Source organism: Podarcis raffonei, chromosome 1, assembly GCF_027172205.1.
Source record: "Podarcis raffonei isolate rPodRaf1 chromosome 1, rPodRaf1.pri, whole genome shotgun sequence".
In the NCBI taxonomy this organism is placed as follows: Eukaryota; Metazoa; Chordata; class Lepidosauria; order Squamata; family Lacertidae; genus Podarcis; species Podarcis raffonei.
In genome coordinates this window covers 30,853,551-30,874,816 of record NC_070602.1, presented here as the reverse complement: position 1 = coordinate 30,874,816, position 21,266 = coordinate 30,853,551, and the positions used below count along the sequence as shown (strand labels likewise).

General features: G+C 46.7%; 1 protein-coding gene across 2 annotated transcripts; it reads left to right on the top strand.

Moving 5' to 3' along the window:
• The first annotated feature begins 279 nt into the window (after positions 1-279).
• JDP2 (Jun dimerization protein 2) lies at positions 280-21,050 on the top strand. 2 transcript variants are annotated; one of them, XM_053379060.1, is made up of 4 exons: positions 280-792; positions 12,979-13,202; positions 18,500-18,604; positions 19,898-21,050. In XM_053379060.1, exons 2-4 carry the CDS (start codon positions 13,002-13,004, stop codon positions 20,081-20,083), a joined length of 492 nt encoding a protein of 163 aa, XP_053235035.1. In that variant the 5' UTR covers positions 280-792; positions 12,979-13,001; the 3' UTR covers positions 20,084-21,050. The 2 variants fall into 2 exon arrangements, with proteins under 2 accessions (XP_053235035.1, XP_053235045.1); XM_053379070.1 differs by lacking the exon at positions 280-792 and adding an exon at positions 7,471-7,577.
• The last annotated feature ends 216 nt before the right edge of the window (positions 21,051-21,266 follow it).

Here is a 21,266-nt window from a genome sequence, read left to right as displayed (position 1 = left end):
CTTGCGCTGCATCATCACGATGAGCCACTAGTGAAGCTCCCCGGCTGCCCCTTCCCCAGCCCCGCGCTTTCTTTCTAAAAAAAAGGGAAGGAGATCCTGAGGTTGAAGCCCGCCTGGAAGTCACGCCCTCTGACCTGGAAGCCCTCTCGCCGCCTTTCCCCAGCTATGTTACGCAACGAAAAGTTGCAGGCGGGCATTCTGCACATGCTCAGAGTCGCCCACTCGCATGATGTATGCCTTGGCTTGCGTCTGCGCCGCTGATCCCCGGCTCTGAAAAGGGGTTCCGGGGCTGAGATCCATTCCGGCCTCTTGTCTTCTGCAAGGAGGGAAGTCGGAGGCGGCGGGAACAGGCGAGCGATCCTCCGCGCGTTGCCCGTGCAAGTGGTCCCGCCCCCCCGGCCTGCGCTCTCCTCCTCTGCGGTCCCCTCTTCTCCTCCCACCTTGACGTCTGGAGCTGGCAGCCCGGCCGGTTCCGCATTCCCGACCCCTCCCCGCAGCCCAGGGGCCGCTATATAACTGGGGCTGATGCAACCCACCCAGCCGTCCGACAGAGCCTGCGGGAGGGACGGCGAGGGAGAGAGTCGACTGGCAGTGACGGCGGCGGGGGCTGCAGCCGCCCAGGCGTCCCCGGGGCCGCGGAGACACCTCCCGGGACCGGACTGCGCTCGGCACGACGGGCCTGCAGAGACAGGCCGACAGCCGCTCCCGGAGCTGGGCGGCTGCAGGGGAGCTGAGCGCGCAACCCGCCTCCCGCTGCAGCCGGGCCCCGGGGGCACCTTTGCCGTCAGCTCGGTGGGTACGGAGATGGGTCGGGGGGTCGGGACCGCGGGAGCTCTCTCTCGGAGGCGGTGCTCCGGGCTGGCCGCACGCGAGGGCTGCGATCATCCTCGGACCTGACTTGGGGCTGATCCGGCTGGGCCTGCCTCTGCTCCGGAACGCAGCGCGCGCGTGGAGCGCAAGCTTCTCCCGGGGCTCGCAGCCCTTTACGCATCGGCCGGGGTCCTTTCGTTACCGGATTGCGCGAGCCTTACCGCTGCCTTTGGCCGTCTTGCCCTTCTGATTGAAGGCAGAACCGCGGGGCTGTAGTTACTCTGGATTAATTGATGCGGAGTTATTACAGCGTGGATGTTTGTGTAGGAACTGCAAGGATCCGTCGGAAGTTTTCTCCCTTGCTGGCTTCTCCTTCGGGTGCCAATGGGGTGCTCTCCTAGCACCTCATTGTGACCCAGAATCTTGGGCTGTGAAAGGGCCTGAAGGTAGACTAATAAAACTCGATGCACCAAGGCCTATGTAGGAGGATCTTAAAATAATCAGTAGGTAGATTGGAGCAGGCTTTCCCAAGCCGGAGCCCTCCAGATGATGGGAGTTGTGGTCCAAAATGTATGGAGGGTACCAGGTTGGGAAAGGCTGGAGCATGGCTAGGGAAACTGGCCCTCCACACGTTGTATTGAATTGTAGAGTTGGAAGGGACCACGAGGGTCATCTAGTCCAACCCTCTGCAGTGCAGGAATCTTTGCCCAATATGGAGCTCGAACCCATAACCCAGAGATTCAGAATGACATGTTGTTTGACTCTAAGTCTTATCAGCCCCAGCCAGTGTGGTCAGTGCCCAGGGATGAAGGGTGCTGTAGCCCAGTCTGTGGAGGATCAAGCCTCCTCATCCCTGGATTAGAGTATGCTGCAAGAAGGGGGCATGGGGTGTGTGGGTGTGCATGCTTGATCATGTGCACGTGTATGCATAAGGTGCCCCAGGTCAGAGGTGACTGGTGGGTGCAACCTGGATTACTTCAAGAGCTGCTTGATGTTAACTAAGTGAAGACAGCCACACTGTAGAAAAACATATTTTTGTTTTATTTTTAACATATTTGCTGTTAATCCCTTTTTGTCTCCCCTGTCTCTTTTGCACCCTTAATGTAGGGAACCCTCTCTTATTCTGCACAACCAGAGTTTATTTGCTGTCACCTTTTGCTGCCCCTCCTCTTTCCCCACCCTTCTGCATCCCCACATCTCTCACCTCTCTCCTTCCTTCCCATTTTTTTGCTCTGTTTTGTGTGCCCTGTCCCCAGCCACACTCTTTACTGAGGTACACAAGGCCCTCACTCCCCCAGCAGTTCCCCCAGGAGCCTTCCATAAAGGTGGGCTCTGTAGGCTGGCTACAACAGGCAGGGAAAACAGACACGAGTGCGGACAGTTTTGATGGGCTTGGTGGAGGCTTTTCTGTTCCCACAACAGTATGGGAAAGACTTCAAACAATGAGCATGTTGAATTTGCCCAGGGGGCTGCAGATAGGGAAGGGTAAGTCATGTACACTGACCATATAATAAGGAACAATGTAGAAGTGCCTGCTCTCCTGTACAGTTCTGTTGTCACTGTTGTTGTGTGTTCCTATTATCGGCTTCTGCCATCCCCCTCTATTTGCCTATCTGTGTGAAGCTGAATGGATAGTGCGAGTAGATGTTTTGCCTCTGGGACTGGGCCATCCTTGGATGCCCTGCTGTTACTTAATCTGAGGCAGTAGGATTAGGCGCTGCCTAGAGGAGCTACAAAAGCAATTTCTCAAGCTTGCAAGTTTCACAGCTTTGGGCACGTCTGTTACTTTAGCCACGCCTACTCTGGCATGTTAAGGAGGGCATATAGGTTATGATTTTGCAGACTTGCATGAGGCACATCTTCCTGGGACAGGCAATTTTTTGTGTCAGTGTTTCACTGGCTGCTACAGAAAAACTGAATGAACTAGATGGGCCTTTTGATATGACCCAGGAAATTGTTTCTTACGCTTTAAAGGAGATTCTGAGTCAGCAAGGTTTTTATGCACATAGAGCAGTCTTGCTGATGATTATGGAGATGAATGCATTGAGATGAATATATGGCCCAGATCTACAAATGGCAAATAATAATAACAAGTGCATAGTTTTGGCTTAGGACAACCTTCCCCAGCCTGGTGACTTGGACTTCCAGCTCCCATCCGTCTCAGACCAGTATGGCCAATAGTCAGAGGATGGGAGTGCCGTCGTTCCATCTGGAGGGAAGCTCCACCAGGTTGGAGGGAAGCCCTCTTAAGTACTGCAGTATGTTTTTTTGTTGATGACTGGGACCAAGGGATTTTCATTCTGTTTTGCAGCATGGAGTGATGGTTCCCTTCTGCAGACAGCTTGTTTTCTTCTTCACTTCATTGGTCTGCGCAATGTGATAATGCAAAAGGAACTGATCTCCGCTCCGTCTGAGCTCTTGTAGTTTTGCTACCCAGGTGTTGCAAATGTGCTTAGTCAATGGATGTTCCTTTTTCTTCCAGTTCTCTTAAACCTGCAAAGGAAAGGAGTCTCTTGAGTCTTAAGGAAGCAGAGGCAGTCTTCAGCTCGCTTTAACAGTCAGGCATAAAGTGGGAATTCAAGCCACAATCCTCTGCTCCACTCTATACAGCAGCTCTCTCTTTCCTCCACTCTCTGCCTCTGGGTGTAGAGAAATAGGTTGGAGATCAAATTGAGAGGAAGGAGAAATACCAAGAGAGAAAGAGAGAGAGAGAGAGAGAGAGGGAGAGAGGGAGAGAGAAAAGAGCAAGCAAGAGCCACATTATGTTTCCATTTTCCTTTTAATGAAGGCCCTGTGGAGGTGTATTTGAAAACACAGGGTCTCCTATGCCCTCAAGGTGGGTGAGAACACTCTCTTGGCTGGTTCCAGGGCCATATGCAACGTATGGTGGCCAATGAAATGGGGCCTGGCTCATTCTGTTGCTTGTCTTGGCAGCTTGCTTCATGGCTTGTATTACCAGCCCTGGAACACAACCACTGCCAAACTCTCTCAGTGTGTGCGTGTGTGTGTTGGGGCTTGGAGAGCTTAGCAGAGACAAATGCTTCACTGAGTCAGGCTAGGAATTTTTCAACTTGTTTCTTGAAGCCTGCATGAAAATTATCTGCAGGCTTTTGCCAGAGATCTCCACTGGGACTCTGCGAGCCTGTGGGGGCGTCTGGGATACCAGTTGTTAGGATGTCAGATTCTTTGTGTAGTTCCTGACAGTTTAAAATGCCCATTTGCGTGGGTGGGGGAGACAGGACATAGGGCTTGCAGTCCAAATCCGCCCTTTTATTTTTTTGCGAGGGGCAACAGTTGGCTGTCTGGGGATTACTTGGCGTGCACTGGAGGGTTTAACGAAATTCCTGGAGAAATGAAATGCAAATTGGCTGCCTTTTGCCCTGTAACCTCTGACATTTTATGCTGCTATTGCCGGCAGGGAATATCTCATCCCTTTCACAAATGCTTGCAACTTCCTCATTGCAGTATGGTCTGCATCACAATGGTCTTGGCTCAAGTAAGATGGCACTACCTGCAGAAGAGACAACCTGGTGCTCCCCCTCCCCTAGGATTTTGTCCTCCTCCCTCCTTTGCTGGCATCCTAGGCCGAGCTCCGTATATTTGCTGGTGTTGAAATAATGATGCTGAACGTTGGAAGTTTCAAGGCAGATGCGAGAAAGTACTTCTTGACACAGCACGAGGTTAAACTACGGAACTCGCTTCTGCAGGAGCCAGTCATGGCCACCAACTTAGATGGCTTTAAAAGAGGATTAGACAGAAGAAGGTGATTGATGGCAACTAGCTATGATAGCTGGGCTGGGCAATAATGCAGTAATGCTTCTGAATACCAGTTGCTGGAAACCACAGGAGGGGAGAGTGCTCTTGTACTCAGATCCTGCTTCCCACAGGCATCTGGTTGGCCACTGTGAGAACAGGATCAGGCCATTGGCCTGATCTAATAATAATAATAATAAATTTTATTTATACACCGCCCTCCCCAGCCAGAGCCGGGCTCAGGGCGGCTAACACCAAAAAAATCACAGTAAAAACATAATAGAGGGGGAAAGAAGAAGAAGAAAGAAACCAATTTAAAATACAGGTTAAAATGCAATTTAAAATGCACTTTAAAAGTAGCTGATAGATCAAGACCGTAAGGGGAGGGCAACATAAGGGTCAGACTGAGTCCAAACCAAAGGCCAGCCGGAACAGCTCTGTCTTGCAGGCCCTGCGGAAAGATGTCAAGTCCTGCAGGGCCCTAGTCTCTTGTGACAGAGTGTTCCACCAAGTCGGGGCCAGTACTGAAAAGGCCCTGGCCCTAGTTGAGACCAATCTAACCACCTTGCGACCTGGGACCTCCAAAATGTTGTGTTCTTCTGTTAATGTGTTCAACTTCATCAGTCAAGTAAGCCTAGAAGTAACTTGTTTCCAACCATTTAACTAAAAGGCCTTGAAGAAGTGTCCTCTACATTACTTTAGGCTCCAGGGTTTGGATGGCTCTTAGGGAAATGTCCCCAGATACTTCCTTCTTGCCAGTATCACCGCTGCCCACTTGCTTGCACTCTCCAACTGGGCCCTTCCAGAGGCCGGGAAAGGACAAGACAAGAGGAGAACGTTGTTGTTCCAGTTGCCTCACTCTTGTCACTGCTTTCATTCTTGGAGATGCCAGGTGAATAGGCAACCACAGCAAGGAAGACTAGGAAGCTCCAGGTGTTGGCAGTGAGACCTTGTGAGGGTTTAGGGAGCCTGGGAAGATGTCTGATAAGGACATCGTGCTAGATAGAAGGAACGGCCTTGGAGAACTCCTGTAGGCAAGAAAACTGCATTAAAGTCTTGTATGTCATGGCAGCAATGGTGGTAGGCTCTGAAACCTGGTGGCTTTCTGTACTATGAGCACATTTCCTTATGTTGCAGTTGGGTCTGAGGCCTGTAAACTTGAAAGTGAATATTGGCTCCAGCTCCTAATCTGCTATAAGTATCCACCCCTGCCTTAGCAATGAACAGAAAACCTCTGAGCCAACCCCAAATTTATTTGGCATGAAACTTGGTAGGCAAGGATCTCCTCCTTTGGATGCAGATGAGGTAGAAAGCGGTTGATAAACACTGAAAAGTAAACTAAGGTCTATCAATATTTCTCAAACTTGGGTCCGCAGCTGTTGTTGGATTACAACTCCCATCATTTCTGACCACTGGTCCAGCTAGCTAGGGATGATGGGAGTTGTAGTCCAACAACAGCTGAGGGCCCCAATTTGAAGAACACTCACTTACCTCTTTGCAGGCAGGCATGATCTCCCCTCCATTGTACACATAGACCTGGCCAATGTGGAGCGCTGGTTCTGGTGGCTTCAGACATTTGTGCAACCATTCTCTTCCAATAGAGAAGAGGGGTGAGGGAGATCGTGCATGTGCTCCAATAGGGGGAATATGTGCTTGCTGCTCCAATGTGTGAAAATGTTCTACAGAAGGCATGGGGGAGCCTGTGGCCATCCAGATGATTTTGAACTCCCAACTTTCATCTAGAGGGTGACAGGCTCCTAAGCCCAGGTAAGTATGAATTAGGCCTGAGTTAGCAAGGTGAGCAACAAAATCTGTTCTGAAACTTAGGCGACTTGGAGGTTCTGAGGTTCCATCTGCCCTGAGCTCAATTATGAGAAAGGGTGGCATAAAAATACCATTAATAATTCAACAATAATAGAGGCCATTAAAAAAAATATGAGAGTATTTAAATTAAAATTTTCTGCTCGCACACTGGACAAGTTACCATTCACTTCCAGAATAAATTCTAACCTGGAAAGGGGATACTCGTATTTTTCTGCCTCCAGATGATTCTGTTTGTGGGCAATACTCTATTAAAAGACTTGTTGCCTCCAAAATGGGCTTTTCTATCAGAGGTGTGTGTGTTGATCCTCTTGGGGCCAAAATAGACATGACAGCCACAGGAGGTCCATGTGTCAGGAAGGAATCTGCTGCCAGATTGCTGTAAAGGTGGAGAGGGACACAACTGAAAGGAAGGCATGAGGTGAACCCGCCTCTGTATTTCCATTCAAAACCACTTTTTAAAATGGCATTTCCACAGCAGGAATGCATTCTGGAATCCAGGGCCTCATGAAGAGGTTTTAAAAGGCAGTTTTGGTAAGAAAAGCACAGGCAGGCTTCAGATGTGCTTTAAATCAGCTGCCATCCCATAGGGATTGCGTAGAAAGCTGCCCTTATACCGAATCCATCTAGTTCTGTATTGTCAACACTAACTGGCAGTTGTTCTCCAAGTTTTCAGACAGGAATCTTTCCCAATCCTACCTGGAGATGCTGGGGATTGAACTTTTGAGACCTTTTGCTTGCAAAGAAGGTGCTTTGTCACTGAATATGTGGTAGAACACATGCCTTGCTGTTAGGAGAAACCAGTTCCAATCCTGGGCATCACCTTTAAAAGGATCGGCTGGCAGCAGAGCTGACCCACCCATGAGGCATGGTGAGGGAACCACCTCAGGTGGCAGAATCAACAGGGACAGCAGATCCTGATGCCGATTTTTATTCCCTCCTTGTTCCCTATGTTGCTCTTCACTTACTGCGTCTTTCCTGGCAGGGAGAGGGGCGCCATTTTGTGATTTGCCTCAGGTGACAGAATGTATTGAGCCGGCCCTGACTAGCAGGTGACGTGAAAGACCTTCCTTTCCTTCAGATCCTAGAGAGCTGTTGCCGGTCACAAGCAGGCAAGATGGACAGCTAGTCTGGCCTGATAGATGACACTTTCCTACTGTCCTTAGCAGGCTTCATGCTATACAAACCAAGATGTAAGTGGGCTAATCTTAATAACTGCCTACCATATGGCAGAAGCAATGTACTATGAATTAACTCTGGACCACCTTTATGGCCAGATTTTCTTTCCCCCACACATTTTAATTTCTTTTTAGTTATTTAAAATTGCCAATATGGCAGGTTGTGAGATACTGTGTGTGTGTGTGTGTTTTGCTCTTGCCAACCTAGCGAAAGTGAACAGACATCTGAGGCAATTCAAGGTTCTCAGTTTCCCTCTACAGGAAGCAGGTACTGCATTTCAGCTGGCAGGAAAGAGTCACACACACATTCCAGCTCCCTTCCTTGTTTTACCACATAATTAATTAAGGGCTTGATGTTTCTAGGCAGATTACAAAAATGCCCTGAAACCTGGGGTGGGTTTACACACAGGAAAAGCCCGCTATAAATAAGTCAGAAATTAAATCGTTATAACAAAAAGATAAAAACACGCTATGGAAAACCACAGATTTTTTTCTTCTTCTCTCCAGCACCATCTGGTGTTGCATGTTTATAACTCATTCAAAACACTGTTTTTGACTAATGTAGCTGAGACCCTGGTCATATTCATCCCCCCCACTCCCTAATTTGTGCGAGTTTCTCTGTAAGGAACGTGAGACGTTAACAATGTGTCTAAGGAGTTTTGAACAGGCCCAGAATTCAAGTACAGTGGTACCTCGGTTTAAGTACTTAATTCGTTCCGGAGGTCCGTACTTAACCTGAAATTGTTTTTAACCAGAAGCACCACTTTAGCTAATGGGGCCTCCTGCTGCCGCCGCGCCGCCAGAGCACGATATCTGTTCTCATCCTGAAGCAAAGTTCTTAACCTGAAGCACTATTTCTGGGTTAGCGGAGTCTGTAACCTGAAGTGTATGTAACCCGAGGTACCACTGTACAGCGTTTTCTCACCTTGCCTTACTTTCTAGTGGAAAGGTTAGCTTACTGCAAATCATATCTCCTCCTGATTTCGCTAACGTGCCATCTCATTTTTCCCAGGCATTTCCCAGAATACTAAGCATAAAACAGCACAGTTCTGTCCTGAGGGAGCATAAAGTAAGACTCCTCAATGGAGACGGGCCTATTGGGCAAGTGGGGCACTGCCCCACCAAGCTCAGCCAACCCCCGTCCAACTTAGCTGAGAGGAGGATTGGGGCAAAACTAGTCAAATGAGGGCCCATCCAGACTTCCCTTTGTTTTCAAGCACAGGCCTGCACTTTAAAGCTCAGAATCCGATTTTCGGCTTGGTGCCTTCCCTGGGAAAAGCAGCGTTTCACTGCTAAATCGAAGCAAACAGCAGTAGGGTTTCCCATGGATTGCCGTTTGCTCTGATTCAGCGGTAAAACGTGGATTTTCCCAGGGAAAGCATCAGGAAACGACAACAAAAAAACCACACGCTTGGACACACAGCTTTAGAGTGCGTACCTGTGCCTGGAAAACACAGCGCAAAAGGAAATCTGAATGAGCCCTTTTGAACCAGAATTAGTTGACTTTGCCTGTCTTTGTGTTTAGGTCTGCTTGCCATTGGTTCTGGCTCCACCTACTGTCAACATCCCTGCCTTCTGCCCTCTCCCACGTCCCCACAGCTACTGTTCTGGGGTTTTCCAACCCACCTACCTCGCCCCGCCATGCAAAATCCTCATGTGGGCTTTTGCTTGCAGGACCCACTAGCTGTATCCAGCCCATAACATCTTAATCCAGTCTGTGCCCTATATGTGCGCTTAGCCACCACAGAAGCACACATCTCTTTTTGTTGTTGTTGAATGTATATATCTTTATTGTTTTAAAATAGATACATATATGCCAGGAAAGCAAACAGACAAACAAACATACAATCAAATAAACAAACTATAAATTGACAATCAGACAGTAGCAATATATGAAACAACACAATTCTTATAACTAACATCCTTTGTACTCCCAATTATGTGAACGATTGTAAAACTTGTAAAACAAGAAATTAAAAATGACTTCCAATTAGTCTTGCTGTACTTATCTGTTGATTATCTTATACCGCAGTTACGTATTTCTTATATAGTTTCTGTTAACTTCCCTACAAACTTATATTTATACAATGCAAGGTTCAGTCTAATTCTGCCAAGAAGTTTCCTTTTATACCGTAATTTTTTAAGTATTCTTTAAAAATTCTCTATAGACTATTTGTTTTGTTTGGCCTCTAATCCTTCCTCTCGTCTTTGCTAGCTGCAGGTATTCTACCATTAGGATTTACCAATCCGCCGTGTTAGGTATTCCTGTATTTTTCCAATTTCTTGCAACTAAGATTCTGGCCGCTGTTATCCCATACAAGAAGCACACATCTCGTATATAGAGTTGAGAGAGAAATGACAGGGTTTGTAAACTGTGCATGTAGTAGCACACGGGAGGGAGGAGATCACCTGCACGATTCTGGATAAAGACAAGTTTGATTGCTATCAGAGAGGTAGCAGGTTTCCCCAAGTTTAAAAAGTTTTTCATTTCTTTTTAAAAGGCTACAAGAACACAAATGTGGGGAAGTGGGGGACCCCTCTCCCCCCAAAAAAACCTTCAAAAATTGCTAGGCTTTGTGTTCTGGGGAATACGAAGATTATTCCAAAATGTGAAAGGCGGCAATATGACACCCACGGTGGTGTCTGTAGAATTAGTAATTGCCTGATTTCTAGAGGGCAAAAGTGTATTTATCATGAACACGGTTGATAAAAAGAAGCCGAGGCTATAATCCTAAACTCAGGGCCAGCTCACCCATGAGGCGAGCAGAGGCAGCCTCCTCAGATGGCAGAATCCCACAGAACAGCGCACCCATCGGTGCCCTTGCTGTGGCTGGAGAAGCGAGGCGAAACAGTGGCAGCAGCTCCTGGTGAGATCCTGCAAGATCTCCGCAAGATCTCATGAGATCTCATAGAAAGTCTGCCGCTGTTGCACGACCCTGGAAAGTGAGGCTTTGGCAGCAAAACGGGCCAGGCCACCCCTGCATGTACTTGGGAGCAAGCTGTATTTGAACACCCTGGAACGTGAATGCAGAGAATTGCGCTGAAATAGCTGCATTAGATCTAGTGACTGATAACAGCTTTTTAGTCAATAAAGTATTGATTTTAAATGATCTATGAATCAATCAACTTATTATTATTTATTTGCACACCCGCCATCCTAAAGTAGCAGGGCACGTTACAACAATGAAAATACAATGTTAAAAACAATGTTTAAAACACCTTACAGGCATAGAAAGAAAGTGAGTCATAAAAATTTACAACTTACGTGACCCTGCAAATAGTCTGTTTACTGACACTTCAATTAACTATTTATTTAAAAAATGACAGAGACCACCACCCCCTGGTGGCTACCATCTTGAGCCTCATCTCAGAGTAAGAAATCCCCCGCTCAAACAGAATTGTACAATTGCTTTGTTTTATTTGGAATTTAATTAATAGGGTTAATGAAGATTGAATGGGGGTAATTAACTGAAGGGGAATTGATTGAATTTTGGAGTTGGATCTGTGTAAGTGATTAATTAGGGTTGGACCCCAACCCCCTGATTGGACCTTGGCTTATTTAACTTTGATTAGCGTGCTGTCAAACTTTTTGAATCTCCATTTTGGCCTAAAAGCCATTTTTAGACTAGTGTGTTTGTGAAGAGGTTTTGATTACTTCTGTCATCCACCCTGCATTTTTCTCAAACCTGTTCGTAATCATTGTAAATTGTAATTGAAAAGGAGCTAATGAGTTGGGGTGTTGGGTTGAAAATTCATTGATAAAAAATACTTGATCTGAGGTTAATTGGATGGACAGATTTGGTTTGCCTTCTGTGAAAGTTTCAATTCCAGTAATCCTTTCTAAATGAGCATATGCAATTTTGTACTTTATGGGCCTGTGCTCCAAATCTTTTAAGTACCTAGTTGCTCATTATTTCCAGTAAACAGGATTATGTTGTTTGTGTACTTAACTCTGGAGGTATGTTGACCTGAGCCGTATTGAAACTAATGACATATCAGTGTGCTTTGTGCTTAATTTTTTGCTGGATTCTGCCCAGTGTTCTGAGGTTCTATGAAATGCTATTTATATGTGGTGCCCAGTGGCAACCCTTAAAATTTGACTTTTCTTACCTCTTCTATGTTCTTTAGAAAGTGTTGCATGTATTCTCAGTCACATCAAATAGTATTAATGGCAATTAATTTTTATCAAGTAGATCCTGCGATGCTTTCGGCCAGTCAGCAGGCCTCTTATCTTAATTTCAGACTAATTTTCTTCTCTCTAAAGAAGAAAACACATCACTCTGTTTTTCTTAACTTTCACTCCATGTGGAAAGTTAGTTAGTTGTTCCCTTTCATTTTCTCATCTGGAGATTGTGATCACAGGTGAATCTTTGTGGCTTTTTTCGGTCTCCGCTTAGAATCACTATTCCTGGCCATGAAGTTAATTTTTATTTTACTTCCTGTTTTCGTTGTAGGTTTTTAGCCTAAGTTATCTAAGGTGGTATTTTGTGAGAAATTATCACTAATCTTCCTGTGGCGGGCTGCTCTCAGCAACATAACCAAATAGGATATGGGAAGGATGTTTGTTTGTTTCTGTGGTGACGCCCTTATATTTACCATTTGCATTCAGGTTGATCATTTGTCTTACAGGTTTTATCTAGAGAGACGCACTACTTCCTAGTCTTAAGCAATCTGTGTAACTAACTGGCTAACTTCTTTCTTGCCATTCTGCCTTCCTCCTTAAGCTCATAATTATTGCTGAGTCCTGCATTAGATAATCATTGCCTCCTGTCTGTTAAAGCGTTAACTCCATAAAGCTTCTTTTATTGCCCTTTGGCATAGGAGTCAATAATTACCTCTTTTTCTGTCCACTGACCTTCTTCACCCTTTACTTAGCAGTGATAAAGGCTTCCCGCCTTACGTAAACATATGCAAATATCTAATTATCATGACTTTGCATGTTAGATTATCTGGGTCAACCTGGCTCCGTGATAGAATGTCTTTTTGTAGCTATTTCCCTGTGAAGCAGGTAAGAATTCTTCATGTTCCTCTGGATCAGGGGTGGGGAATCTTTGGTCCTCCAAAATGTTGCTGAGCTACAACTCCCATCAGCTCCAACAAACATGGCCAATGGCTAGGGAGGATGGGAGTTGTAGTTCATCAACACTTGGAATGCCAAAGGTTCTCTATCCTTGATCTTCCTCCAAAGTCTCTGGGTGACATTCTAGGAAGATGTCACTGCCACATTGTGCACAAGGATTCCAATGTGGTATAGTTTGGATTTCCTGAGACGAGATAGTTAAGCAGAGACAGACAAATCATGTTCCTCATCTACACACTCTTTCCTTAAAATTTCAGAATGATTTGTTTTGCCTTTTTGGATTATCATTGCTCAGATTCCCATAGTGATGTGTGGTTTTCTCTTTCTCTTCTCCAGGCTGTGGGATTGCATAGCCTGCTATGATGCCCGGGCAGATTCCGGATCCATCCCTCACAGCTGGCGCTCTGCCTGGCCTTGGCCCCTTGACAGGGCTGCCTGGTACCACCTTGACAGCGGAAGAGCTGAAGTATGCTGACATTCGCAACATCGGGGCCATGATTTCGCCACTACATTTCTTGGAGGTTAAACTGGGCAAGAGGCCCCAGCCAGTGAAAAGTGAGGTGAGTTTCAAAAAGGGCCTGTCAGATGCCAGCTGTTTCTGTATGCTAATTCCTTTGTGCTGTCCATAAGGAATGGTGTTCACAGGCCTTTACACACACACAAACACACACACACCCTACCAAAATGAGAATCGAACAAGTCAGCTACCATGAACTGTAACTCTAGCCCCTAGTACAACTTTGAAAACAAACATAGCTGCTGATTTGGGGCATGTGTGTGTGCTGCACACTTCTAGTTTTGTTGAAGCTTTCTTTTTTTCCTTTTTGTTGTTGTTGTTGAGGTATCAGCCATTGGAAACTGGGGCACTACTGACTGCTGTTTTTATACTGACTGTTCTTTTTATATAAGAAGCTATGAATTTTATGATGTTTACTTTTTAAATTGTACTCATCTCAATCTCAAACCTTTATTGGCATACAGTGGTACCTCGCAAGACGAAATTAATTCGTTCCGCGAGTTTTTTCTTCTTGCGAGTTTTTTGTCTTGCGAAGCACGGTTTCCCATAGGAATGCATTGAAAATCAATCAATGCGTTCCTATGGAAACCGCCTTCAGACCAGGTCCGGGGACAGTCTGTCCCCCGACCTCTTCTGAAGGCTGGGAGGGGGACGACAAGGGCTTTTCTTCCCACCGCCAGTCTTCAGAAGGCTGTTCTGAAGGCTGGCGGTGGGAAGAAAAGCCCTTCTCCCCACCTCCCGCCCCGCAAGCTCCGGGGACAGGAGGGCTTTGCTGCCGACCGCCAGCATTTTAAAAGCCCCCGGGACAGCGGAGACTTCTCCACTGTCCCGGGGCGATTTTAAAATGCTGGCGGGCGGCAGCGAAGCCTCCGCTGTCCTGGGGCAATTTTAAAATGCTGGCGGGCGGCAGCGAAGCCTCCGCTGTCCCGGGGCGATTTTAAAATGCTGGCGGGCGGCAGCGAAGGTCCAGGACCTCTTCTGAAGGCGGGCAGTGGGCGAAAGTCTTTGCTCCCGACCGCCAGCATTTTAAAAGAGGTCCCCGGAGATTTCCCTATGGGCTTTCTTCTTGTGAAGCAAGCCCATAGGGAAATTCGTCTGGTGAAGCACCTCGAAAAACGGAAAACTCTTTCTTCTTGCGAGTTTTCCTTCTTGCGAGGCATTCGTCTTGCGAGGTACCACTGTATAGACAAAATTCCTAAAGGTTCAGTGCAATAAAATCACTTGGCAAAATCGGCGTCTAACATTTTAAAATACTCTTGTATAACATTCACGGATCCTCATTGCGTGCTGCAGAAACCTGGCTACAATTTCCGTCTTATCCCCATCCTGGATAAACATTAGGAAGGCTAACTTACATTCATCTGACTACCACTCCCTGCTAACAAACAACTGATTAATGAACTTGCTGGTTTAACTATCAATCCCCCTTCCCAGAGAGCTCTGTGAATTGTAGCTCTGGGGGGAGAATAGGGGTCTCCTAACTACTCTCAGTACCCTTTGCAAACTCCAGCTCCCAGAATTCTTTGAGGGAAGCCATGACTGTTTAAAGTGGTGTCATAGTGCTTTAAGTGTGTGGTATGAACGTGGCCTTAAGTTTGTATGAAAATCCACAGGGAACGTGGGGGGCAGGGGTTTGTCCCAGAAGTACTTGTGAACCTATTTAATACAATCTTGCATTTCATGTTCAGTGTGTTTGGGTCCATACATTGGCTGCGTTCAGAAGCCAGAAGTTGTGGTTAAGCACATTAGTGTGTGCCCAGGCTGCAGGCTTGTGCATTCAGTTCACACTTCACTTCTCCCTAAGTCGAGTGGGGAAACAAACCATCGATCAAGCAGGGAAACAAGCCCTGGCTTGGCTGGCTTGGTGCCGTGTCTTAATTGGCCCTTGTCCTTTGTTTCTTCCAGCAAAGCACCACCATGGAGCCAAGAACAAACCTTGGCTTCAGATTGTGGTTCGCCTGAAGATAATGCGGAGCCAGGCATGGTTTCTTTCTCTTCTGGAGAAAGGGAAGAGTAAGCAGAAGAGCTCAGGCTGCATGCAGAGCCTAATTTGCTTAACCATGATTTACGGTTTAATGTTGCATCCAAACATAGCCAGCCTCTTTCTCAAGAAATTGCAAAACTGCTTTAAGGAAATATTGTTCCATCCTACCAGCTTTCTGCAATTAATTGTCAGGTTGGTCAACAAATGCTTAATCACTAAAGAGCTAATGTCACAGCCAAGAGTATGAGCTGTGAGCCTGGAAGTCCCAATTCAAATCTCACCACCTCTACTTAACTCCTCAGACAGCAAGCTAGTAGTACTGGAATAGCTCTAGAGGGAACCAGCATGGCAGAGTGATTAGTGGCTTGAACTTGAGCTACTGAGACCCATGTTCTTTAGATGTGCTTCAGGGCTATCTATTCCTCTCAGCTATTAAGTTCACTTGGTGAGCGTCAGCCAGTCATGTATATCTCAGCCTAACCTACCCCACAGGGTTGTTTTGAGGACAAAAGAGGGGAGAGGGAGGACCATACATGTTGCCATAAGCTTCTTGGAGGAAGAGTAGGATGTGTATATAGTGGTACCTCGGGTTACAGACGCTTCAAGTTACAGATGCTTCAGGTTACAGACTCCGCTAATTCAGAAATAGTACCTCGGGTTAAGAACTTTGCTTCAGGATGAGAATAGAAATCGTGCGGCGGCAGCGCAACGGCAGCTGGAGGCCCCATTAGCTAAAGTGGTGTCTCAGGTTAAGAACAGTTTCAGGTTAAGAACGGACATCCAGAACGAATTAAGTACTTAACCTGAGGTACCACTGTAATAAAATGACCCTGTAGATAATCTTATATATGTAATTCCTACGGCATTCAGTGGAACTTACTCACAAGTAAGTGCGCATAGGCTTGCATTATTAGTCAAGCTTAACCATTAATTAGTCAAGCTAGTGGTCTTTTTCGTTTCAGCCCCACCCCCAATCTCCCTCCTAACATTATTATAAAAAGATGAGGGTTGGTATTTCTTTCAGGTAATTAGTGATGACTTTTATTTATGCAACTATAAGTTTTCTCACCCTCAAGAGAGCTTTCATTTCTTCTGTTATCCTCAAAATGGCACACGCATTGAGGATTTGGGTAATGGTGTAGTTTGTATTTAATCTATCTTCTAAGCCAATTAAATTTAATCACTTAATCTTTTGATAGCCTTGGATACTTTCTGTTGTTCCTAAAGGCTCCATGCTCTAGTCTGGAGAGAGCATCCCTAAGCCTACAAGAAGCCCAGATGATGCCACTCTTCACTGATGCCAATCAGGAAGCTTGGACTAGCCTGCTGGAGATGCAAAGAGTTTAAAATAAACAATATGAATATTATTGATTTGACAGTTAGTGTAATTTATGATTATTTTGATTAGCAGAGGAAAAAAGGTAGATTAATTTGCTCTTTCCTCAAGAGTTTGGATACCAAGTTCAGGAGTGGAGGTTAAGACTTCTTTACGAATTAGCAAGTGCTATAAGTACTGTCAGGGAACTGCCATCAGCTCAGAGGCGAGAGGCGGAAGGGCAACTGGGTTATAGGGAGCCTCCAAAGATCGTGAGAAGCAGCACTTCCTCTGCGAAGGAGGGAAGTCCCGCCTCTAGTGGGGAAGGGATGCAGGGTCGGAGGATGCAAGAGAGAGCCAAGACATCGTGCATGAGCAAAGCGGGGGGGGGAGGCAGGTCCCCCTTTAGCCACACCCTCTCTGCACAGTAGGTTTACGCACAGAGAGGGGAGGCGTCGGATGGGGGTCAAGAGACTACTCTGCTGGGGAAAGTTTAAGGACCGCCCACTCTCAGATTCTGCTAGTGACTGAGCAAGACGTGGAATTGAGACGTTCTGTGCTGTAAATGTTTTTGCACCAATAATAAAGCCTTTGAAAAGACCAGTGGGGATCTTGCCTGTTCGCTCTTGAGCAACCACACTGGTAGGCATAACGAGTACCAATGTTGGAACTGAAATGAAAACGAATTGCAAATATATGGGCTTTCTCACCCAGGGATGGGGAATCTGTGGTCCTCCATCCCTGATCATGGGTCATGGTAGCTGAAGCAGATGGGAACTGGACGCCCACAGGTTCTCCATCCCTTCCCTAATATTCAAAATTATGCAACATCTAAAAAAATATTTTGTGGTCAGTAGGTCAGTGTTACGTGCATGCCTCCGTGTGAAAGCACTCTTAGAGAGAGGAATTCAACATTGTTCTGTTTATTCTGTCAGCTTGCCCAATGGGAACGATGAAATGGGATTTGCCCCCCCTCCTCCCCCATGTGCTGTCCTGGGGGTTCTTGAGACACCCCAGAGCCAATTTTGGGGGGGCACACTCAGGGAAGAGGGGGACAAATCCCACTGCACTAGTGGGACATGTTATGTTGTCTCCTGCCAGTGCACCTCCTAGATTAAACCTCAGACTCAACTATAAGCTGCAATCATGGCAAAGCACCTCAAGGCTGCGATTCTATGCACATGCACCTGGGAACTCCATGGGATCTGATTTTGCATGGACATGAATGGGATTGCACCACACGTCAGGGTGATAATTGGCAGAAAAATGCAGTAATACAGAAAGGGATAAAGGATAAAGGATTTTGACTGTGTTGGGCAGCAGAAGGGCGAAAACAGGTTGATGCCAGCAGTAGTAAGCACTGACACAGCCGAGAAGGGAGGGCAAATAGTAATGGAGGTTACTGCCCACACACTTCGCCTGTGCTTTCTGCTTGTGTGGTGGCACCTTGAGAAGACCTCGTCTTACTGTTTATAGTGGAGAATTCCCCCGGAGGCAGACGGCAAGAACAGTCGCCATAGTCAAAGTCCTCAGTCAAGAGCGTCTTTATTTCTTGACTGGCCACGCAAGCATTTCTGTTACAAATATACACAAACATGCCTTCTATATCTCTCCAGCTCAGTAAACTCAGGGTGTGTTTGTGCTTTCCTTGTCCTGGAATTGCAGCTTGCAACTTCCTCCCTTTATTTGCACCTCCAGCTGACACCGGTCAAGCCAAGAGTGCTACTCCCACACACTAAAGAAAACTCTGGAACCTTCTTTAAAGCTTCCAGGAACTTTTATCTGTTTCTTGAAGAATGTTTTCCTAACAGATCCTGGGAAGACTACGGTGACCTGGTATCAAAAGAGAACCCTGTGGGAGAACAACCCTGTGGTTTTATAGCTAGGGTTCTGCAGGCCTGGACTGGGACTTAACCAAAGAGCTACATGCAAGAGGCGCGTACCGAGGTTTTGTCCTGAGCTTCTTTCAAGGAGGCTGTTGCATTGCCTTTTCTGCGTTTTTTGTCTGGTTGTAATGGTGTGCCTGTGCCTTTCCCTTTAGCTAGATGAAGAAGAAGAAAGGAGGAAAAGGCGCCGAGAGAAGAACAAAGTAGCAGCTGCTCGGTGTCGGAACAAGAAGAAGGAGAGGACAGAGTTTCTGCAGCGGGTGAGTACCTTCAATGGTGTAGTGGTTAAGAACAGTGGACTAGTAATCTGGTGAACCAAGTTCGATTCCCTGCTCCTCCACATGCAGCCTCTGGGTGACCTTGGGCCAGTCACACTTCTCTGAAGTCTCTCAGCCCAACTCACCCCACAGAGTGTTTATTGTGGGGGAGGAAGGGAAAGGAGATTGTTAGCCGCTTTGAGACTCCTTCGGGTAGTGACAAAGCGGGATATCAAATCCAAACTCCTCCTCCGTCCTCTCTCCCCTCTCTTTCTCACTGCCAGCACAAGGACTTCTGCCTCTCCACAGCTTCATTTTCTTGCCCAGAGCATGCTTTTAAGATGGGCAAAAATATCTTGAGGAAATCCCATTTCTTTGGAAGCTCTTGTTTTACTCCTCTGTGTGAGATGTGAACAATGAACAACTAGGGTACGAATCCAGTAAGGCAGAGGTGGAGAACGTGTGGCCCTGCAGTCGTTGTTTATGTATATAAAATTTTTATTAAATTTTCTGTTCTACAATTTAAAATACTCATTTTACATCCCTAAGATATCAATGATTTCCCTTCTTCTCTTTCCATGGTTCATTTTACATATCATAAATCCCTGGATATTTTACAAGAACTATACCAATCAGTATTCCATTATTGCATCCATCAAAACTTATTTACACTGTTGAATTTATCTTAATGCTGCCAGCGTTTTTCACTGTACACAATTAATTCCCATATATTCGATGAACGTTTTCCAATCTTCTTTAAACGTACGTTGTTCTTGTTCTTGTTCTCTTGTTAGGTCTGCAAGTTGTGCATATTCTGCCAACTTAAGTTGCCATTCTTCTTTGGTTGGGACCTCGCTCGTTTTCCATTTTTGGGCTAACGAAACACGGGCCACAGTTGTAGCATACATAAAGAGCCTTTTTTAACACCTGGGAATTTCAGTCTGAATTATCCCCAACAGAAAGGACTCTGGGGTTTTTGGGGGGAGGTGGAAGTACTTTTAAACATTTCCCCCCAATTCATTATGGATCATTTCCCAATACCCTTTTACAAGTCCAGTCCTGCAGTCATTGTTGGACTACAACTCCCTTCGCCCGTGATCATTGGTCATGCAGGCTGGTGCTGATGGGAACTGCAGTCCGACAATGTTGGCAGGGTCACCGGCTCCCATTTGCTGCAGAAGGAAGCTGGAGAGGACCCCTGCATCTGACAGTTGTGTGTGTGTCAGGTGATGCTGGGGCTTCTGAATGCATTGGTCAAGAAATTAACCCCCCCTTGTTTCTCTGGTTCCTGCTTAGGAATCTGAACGCCTGGAGCTCATGAATGCCGAGCTGAAGGCCCAGATCGAGGAGCTGAAACAAGAGAGGCAGCAGCTGATCCTGATGCTGAACCGCCACCGCCCCACCTGCATTGTGCGGACAGACAGTGTCAAAACCCCAGAGAACGAGGCCAACCCGCTGCTTGAGCAGCTGGAGAAGAAGTGAGAGGGTCCCGGTGGGCCAAAAGAACGTAGGCGGCAAAAAAAGACAAAAACCGGGGCCCTTGGAGCACCTCTCTTCCATGTACTGTACGAAGGACTGCGCACCAGAGATGGGTGCAACCAGAACACAGTGAGCTTCCTTGGGGATTGCACACTCCAACCAGATAGAGGGGATGGAGGAGAGCGACCACAACAGAAACGCTCAGAGGGGGAGCTGTGGCTGCAGTTGTAAGGCTCAACACAAGGGGGCGTAGCAGCTGCAGAGGAGGAGGATTTTCCAGCGCCCCACCTATTGCAGAGCATCTCAGATCTGGAATGTGTTGCGGGTAGGGATGCTGGGAGGTAGCGCTGTGGCTTCCCCGCCATCCCTCTCCCTACAGCTTCTGGTTGGCAATCAGCATGGACACAAGGTTTGAACACTAGTAAGAACTAGGGTAGGAGGAAGCTGGCAGTAGGCTGAGCTGCGCACGCCTCTGCTCCTTTGGGACCCTGCCTCTGCCCTCTGTGCTCTCCCCAGAAAGAAACCAAGAACGACAAACACTTGACACAAGTCCTGCCTCATCGCTGGGCCTGCCTGTGGCACTGTGGCGCAGGCGCCCCCACAAGCACACTCTCAGTATAATGTTTACAGCCCAGCTGTCCAGGCCATGCTTTTAAAAAATGCACATTTTTACACTTTTTTATATTTTTATAAAGTTTTGTTTTTATACAGCAGTCTCTATATGGATTTATATAATCACTAGATGTGATCCCATAGAAATGTATGTTATTCTGGTCTCTTTGTTACAAAATACATATGCCACAGTTATCTCCATTGTGTTACTTGTTCGGCAACGGGCCTTCTTTTCCCTCGGCATGCTGGGAAATGGGCCTGTGCCCTTCCCATGGGCTCCATTGCCATGTCCATCCATGTATGTCCTCCTTCATAATACTCAGTCCTGTATCTCTCAGTAAATGTTAACTTTTACTTATCCACCTTTCATGCCTTCTGCTTTGTTCAGTATCTTGCCCTGTTAGTTTTATCGCGGGTGAGGGTTTTGTGTACACTTTGTGAAGTCGTTCGATGGTGGTGGAATGGCCTGACCCTAATCAGGTGGCTCTCATTTGCAGCAGTGGCGACACTAAGAACTAGAGGCTTACAAAGAGTAGGGTCATTCACTTGAGGGATAAGGAACGCTGAGCTGAAA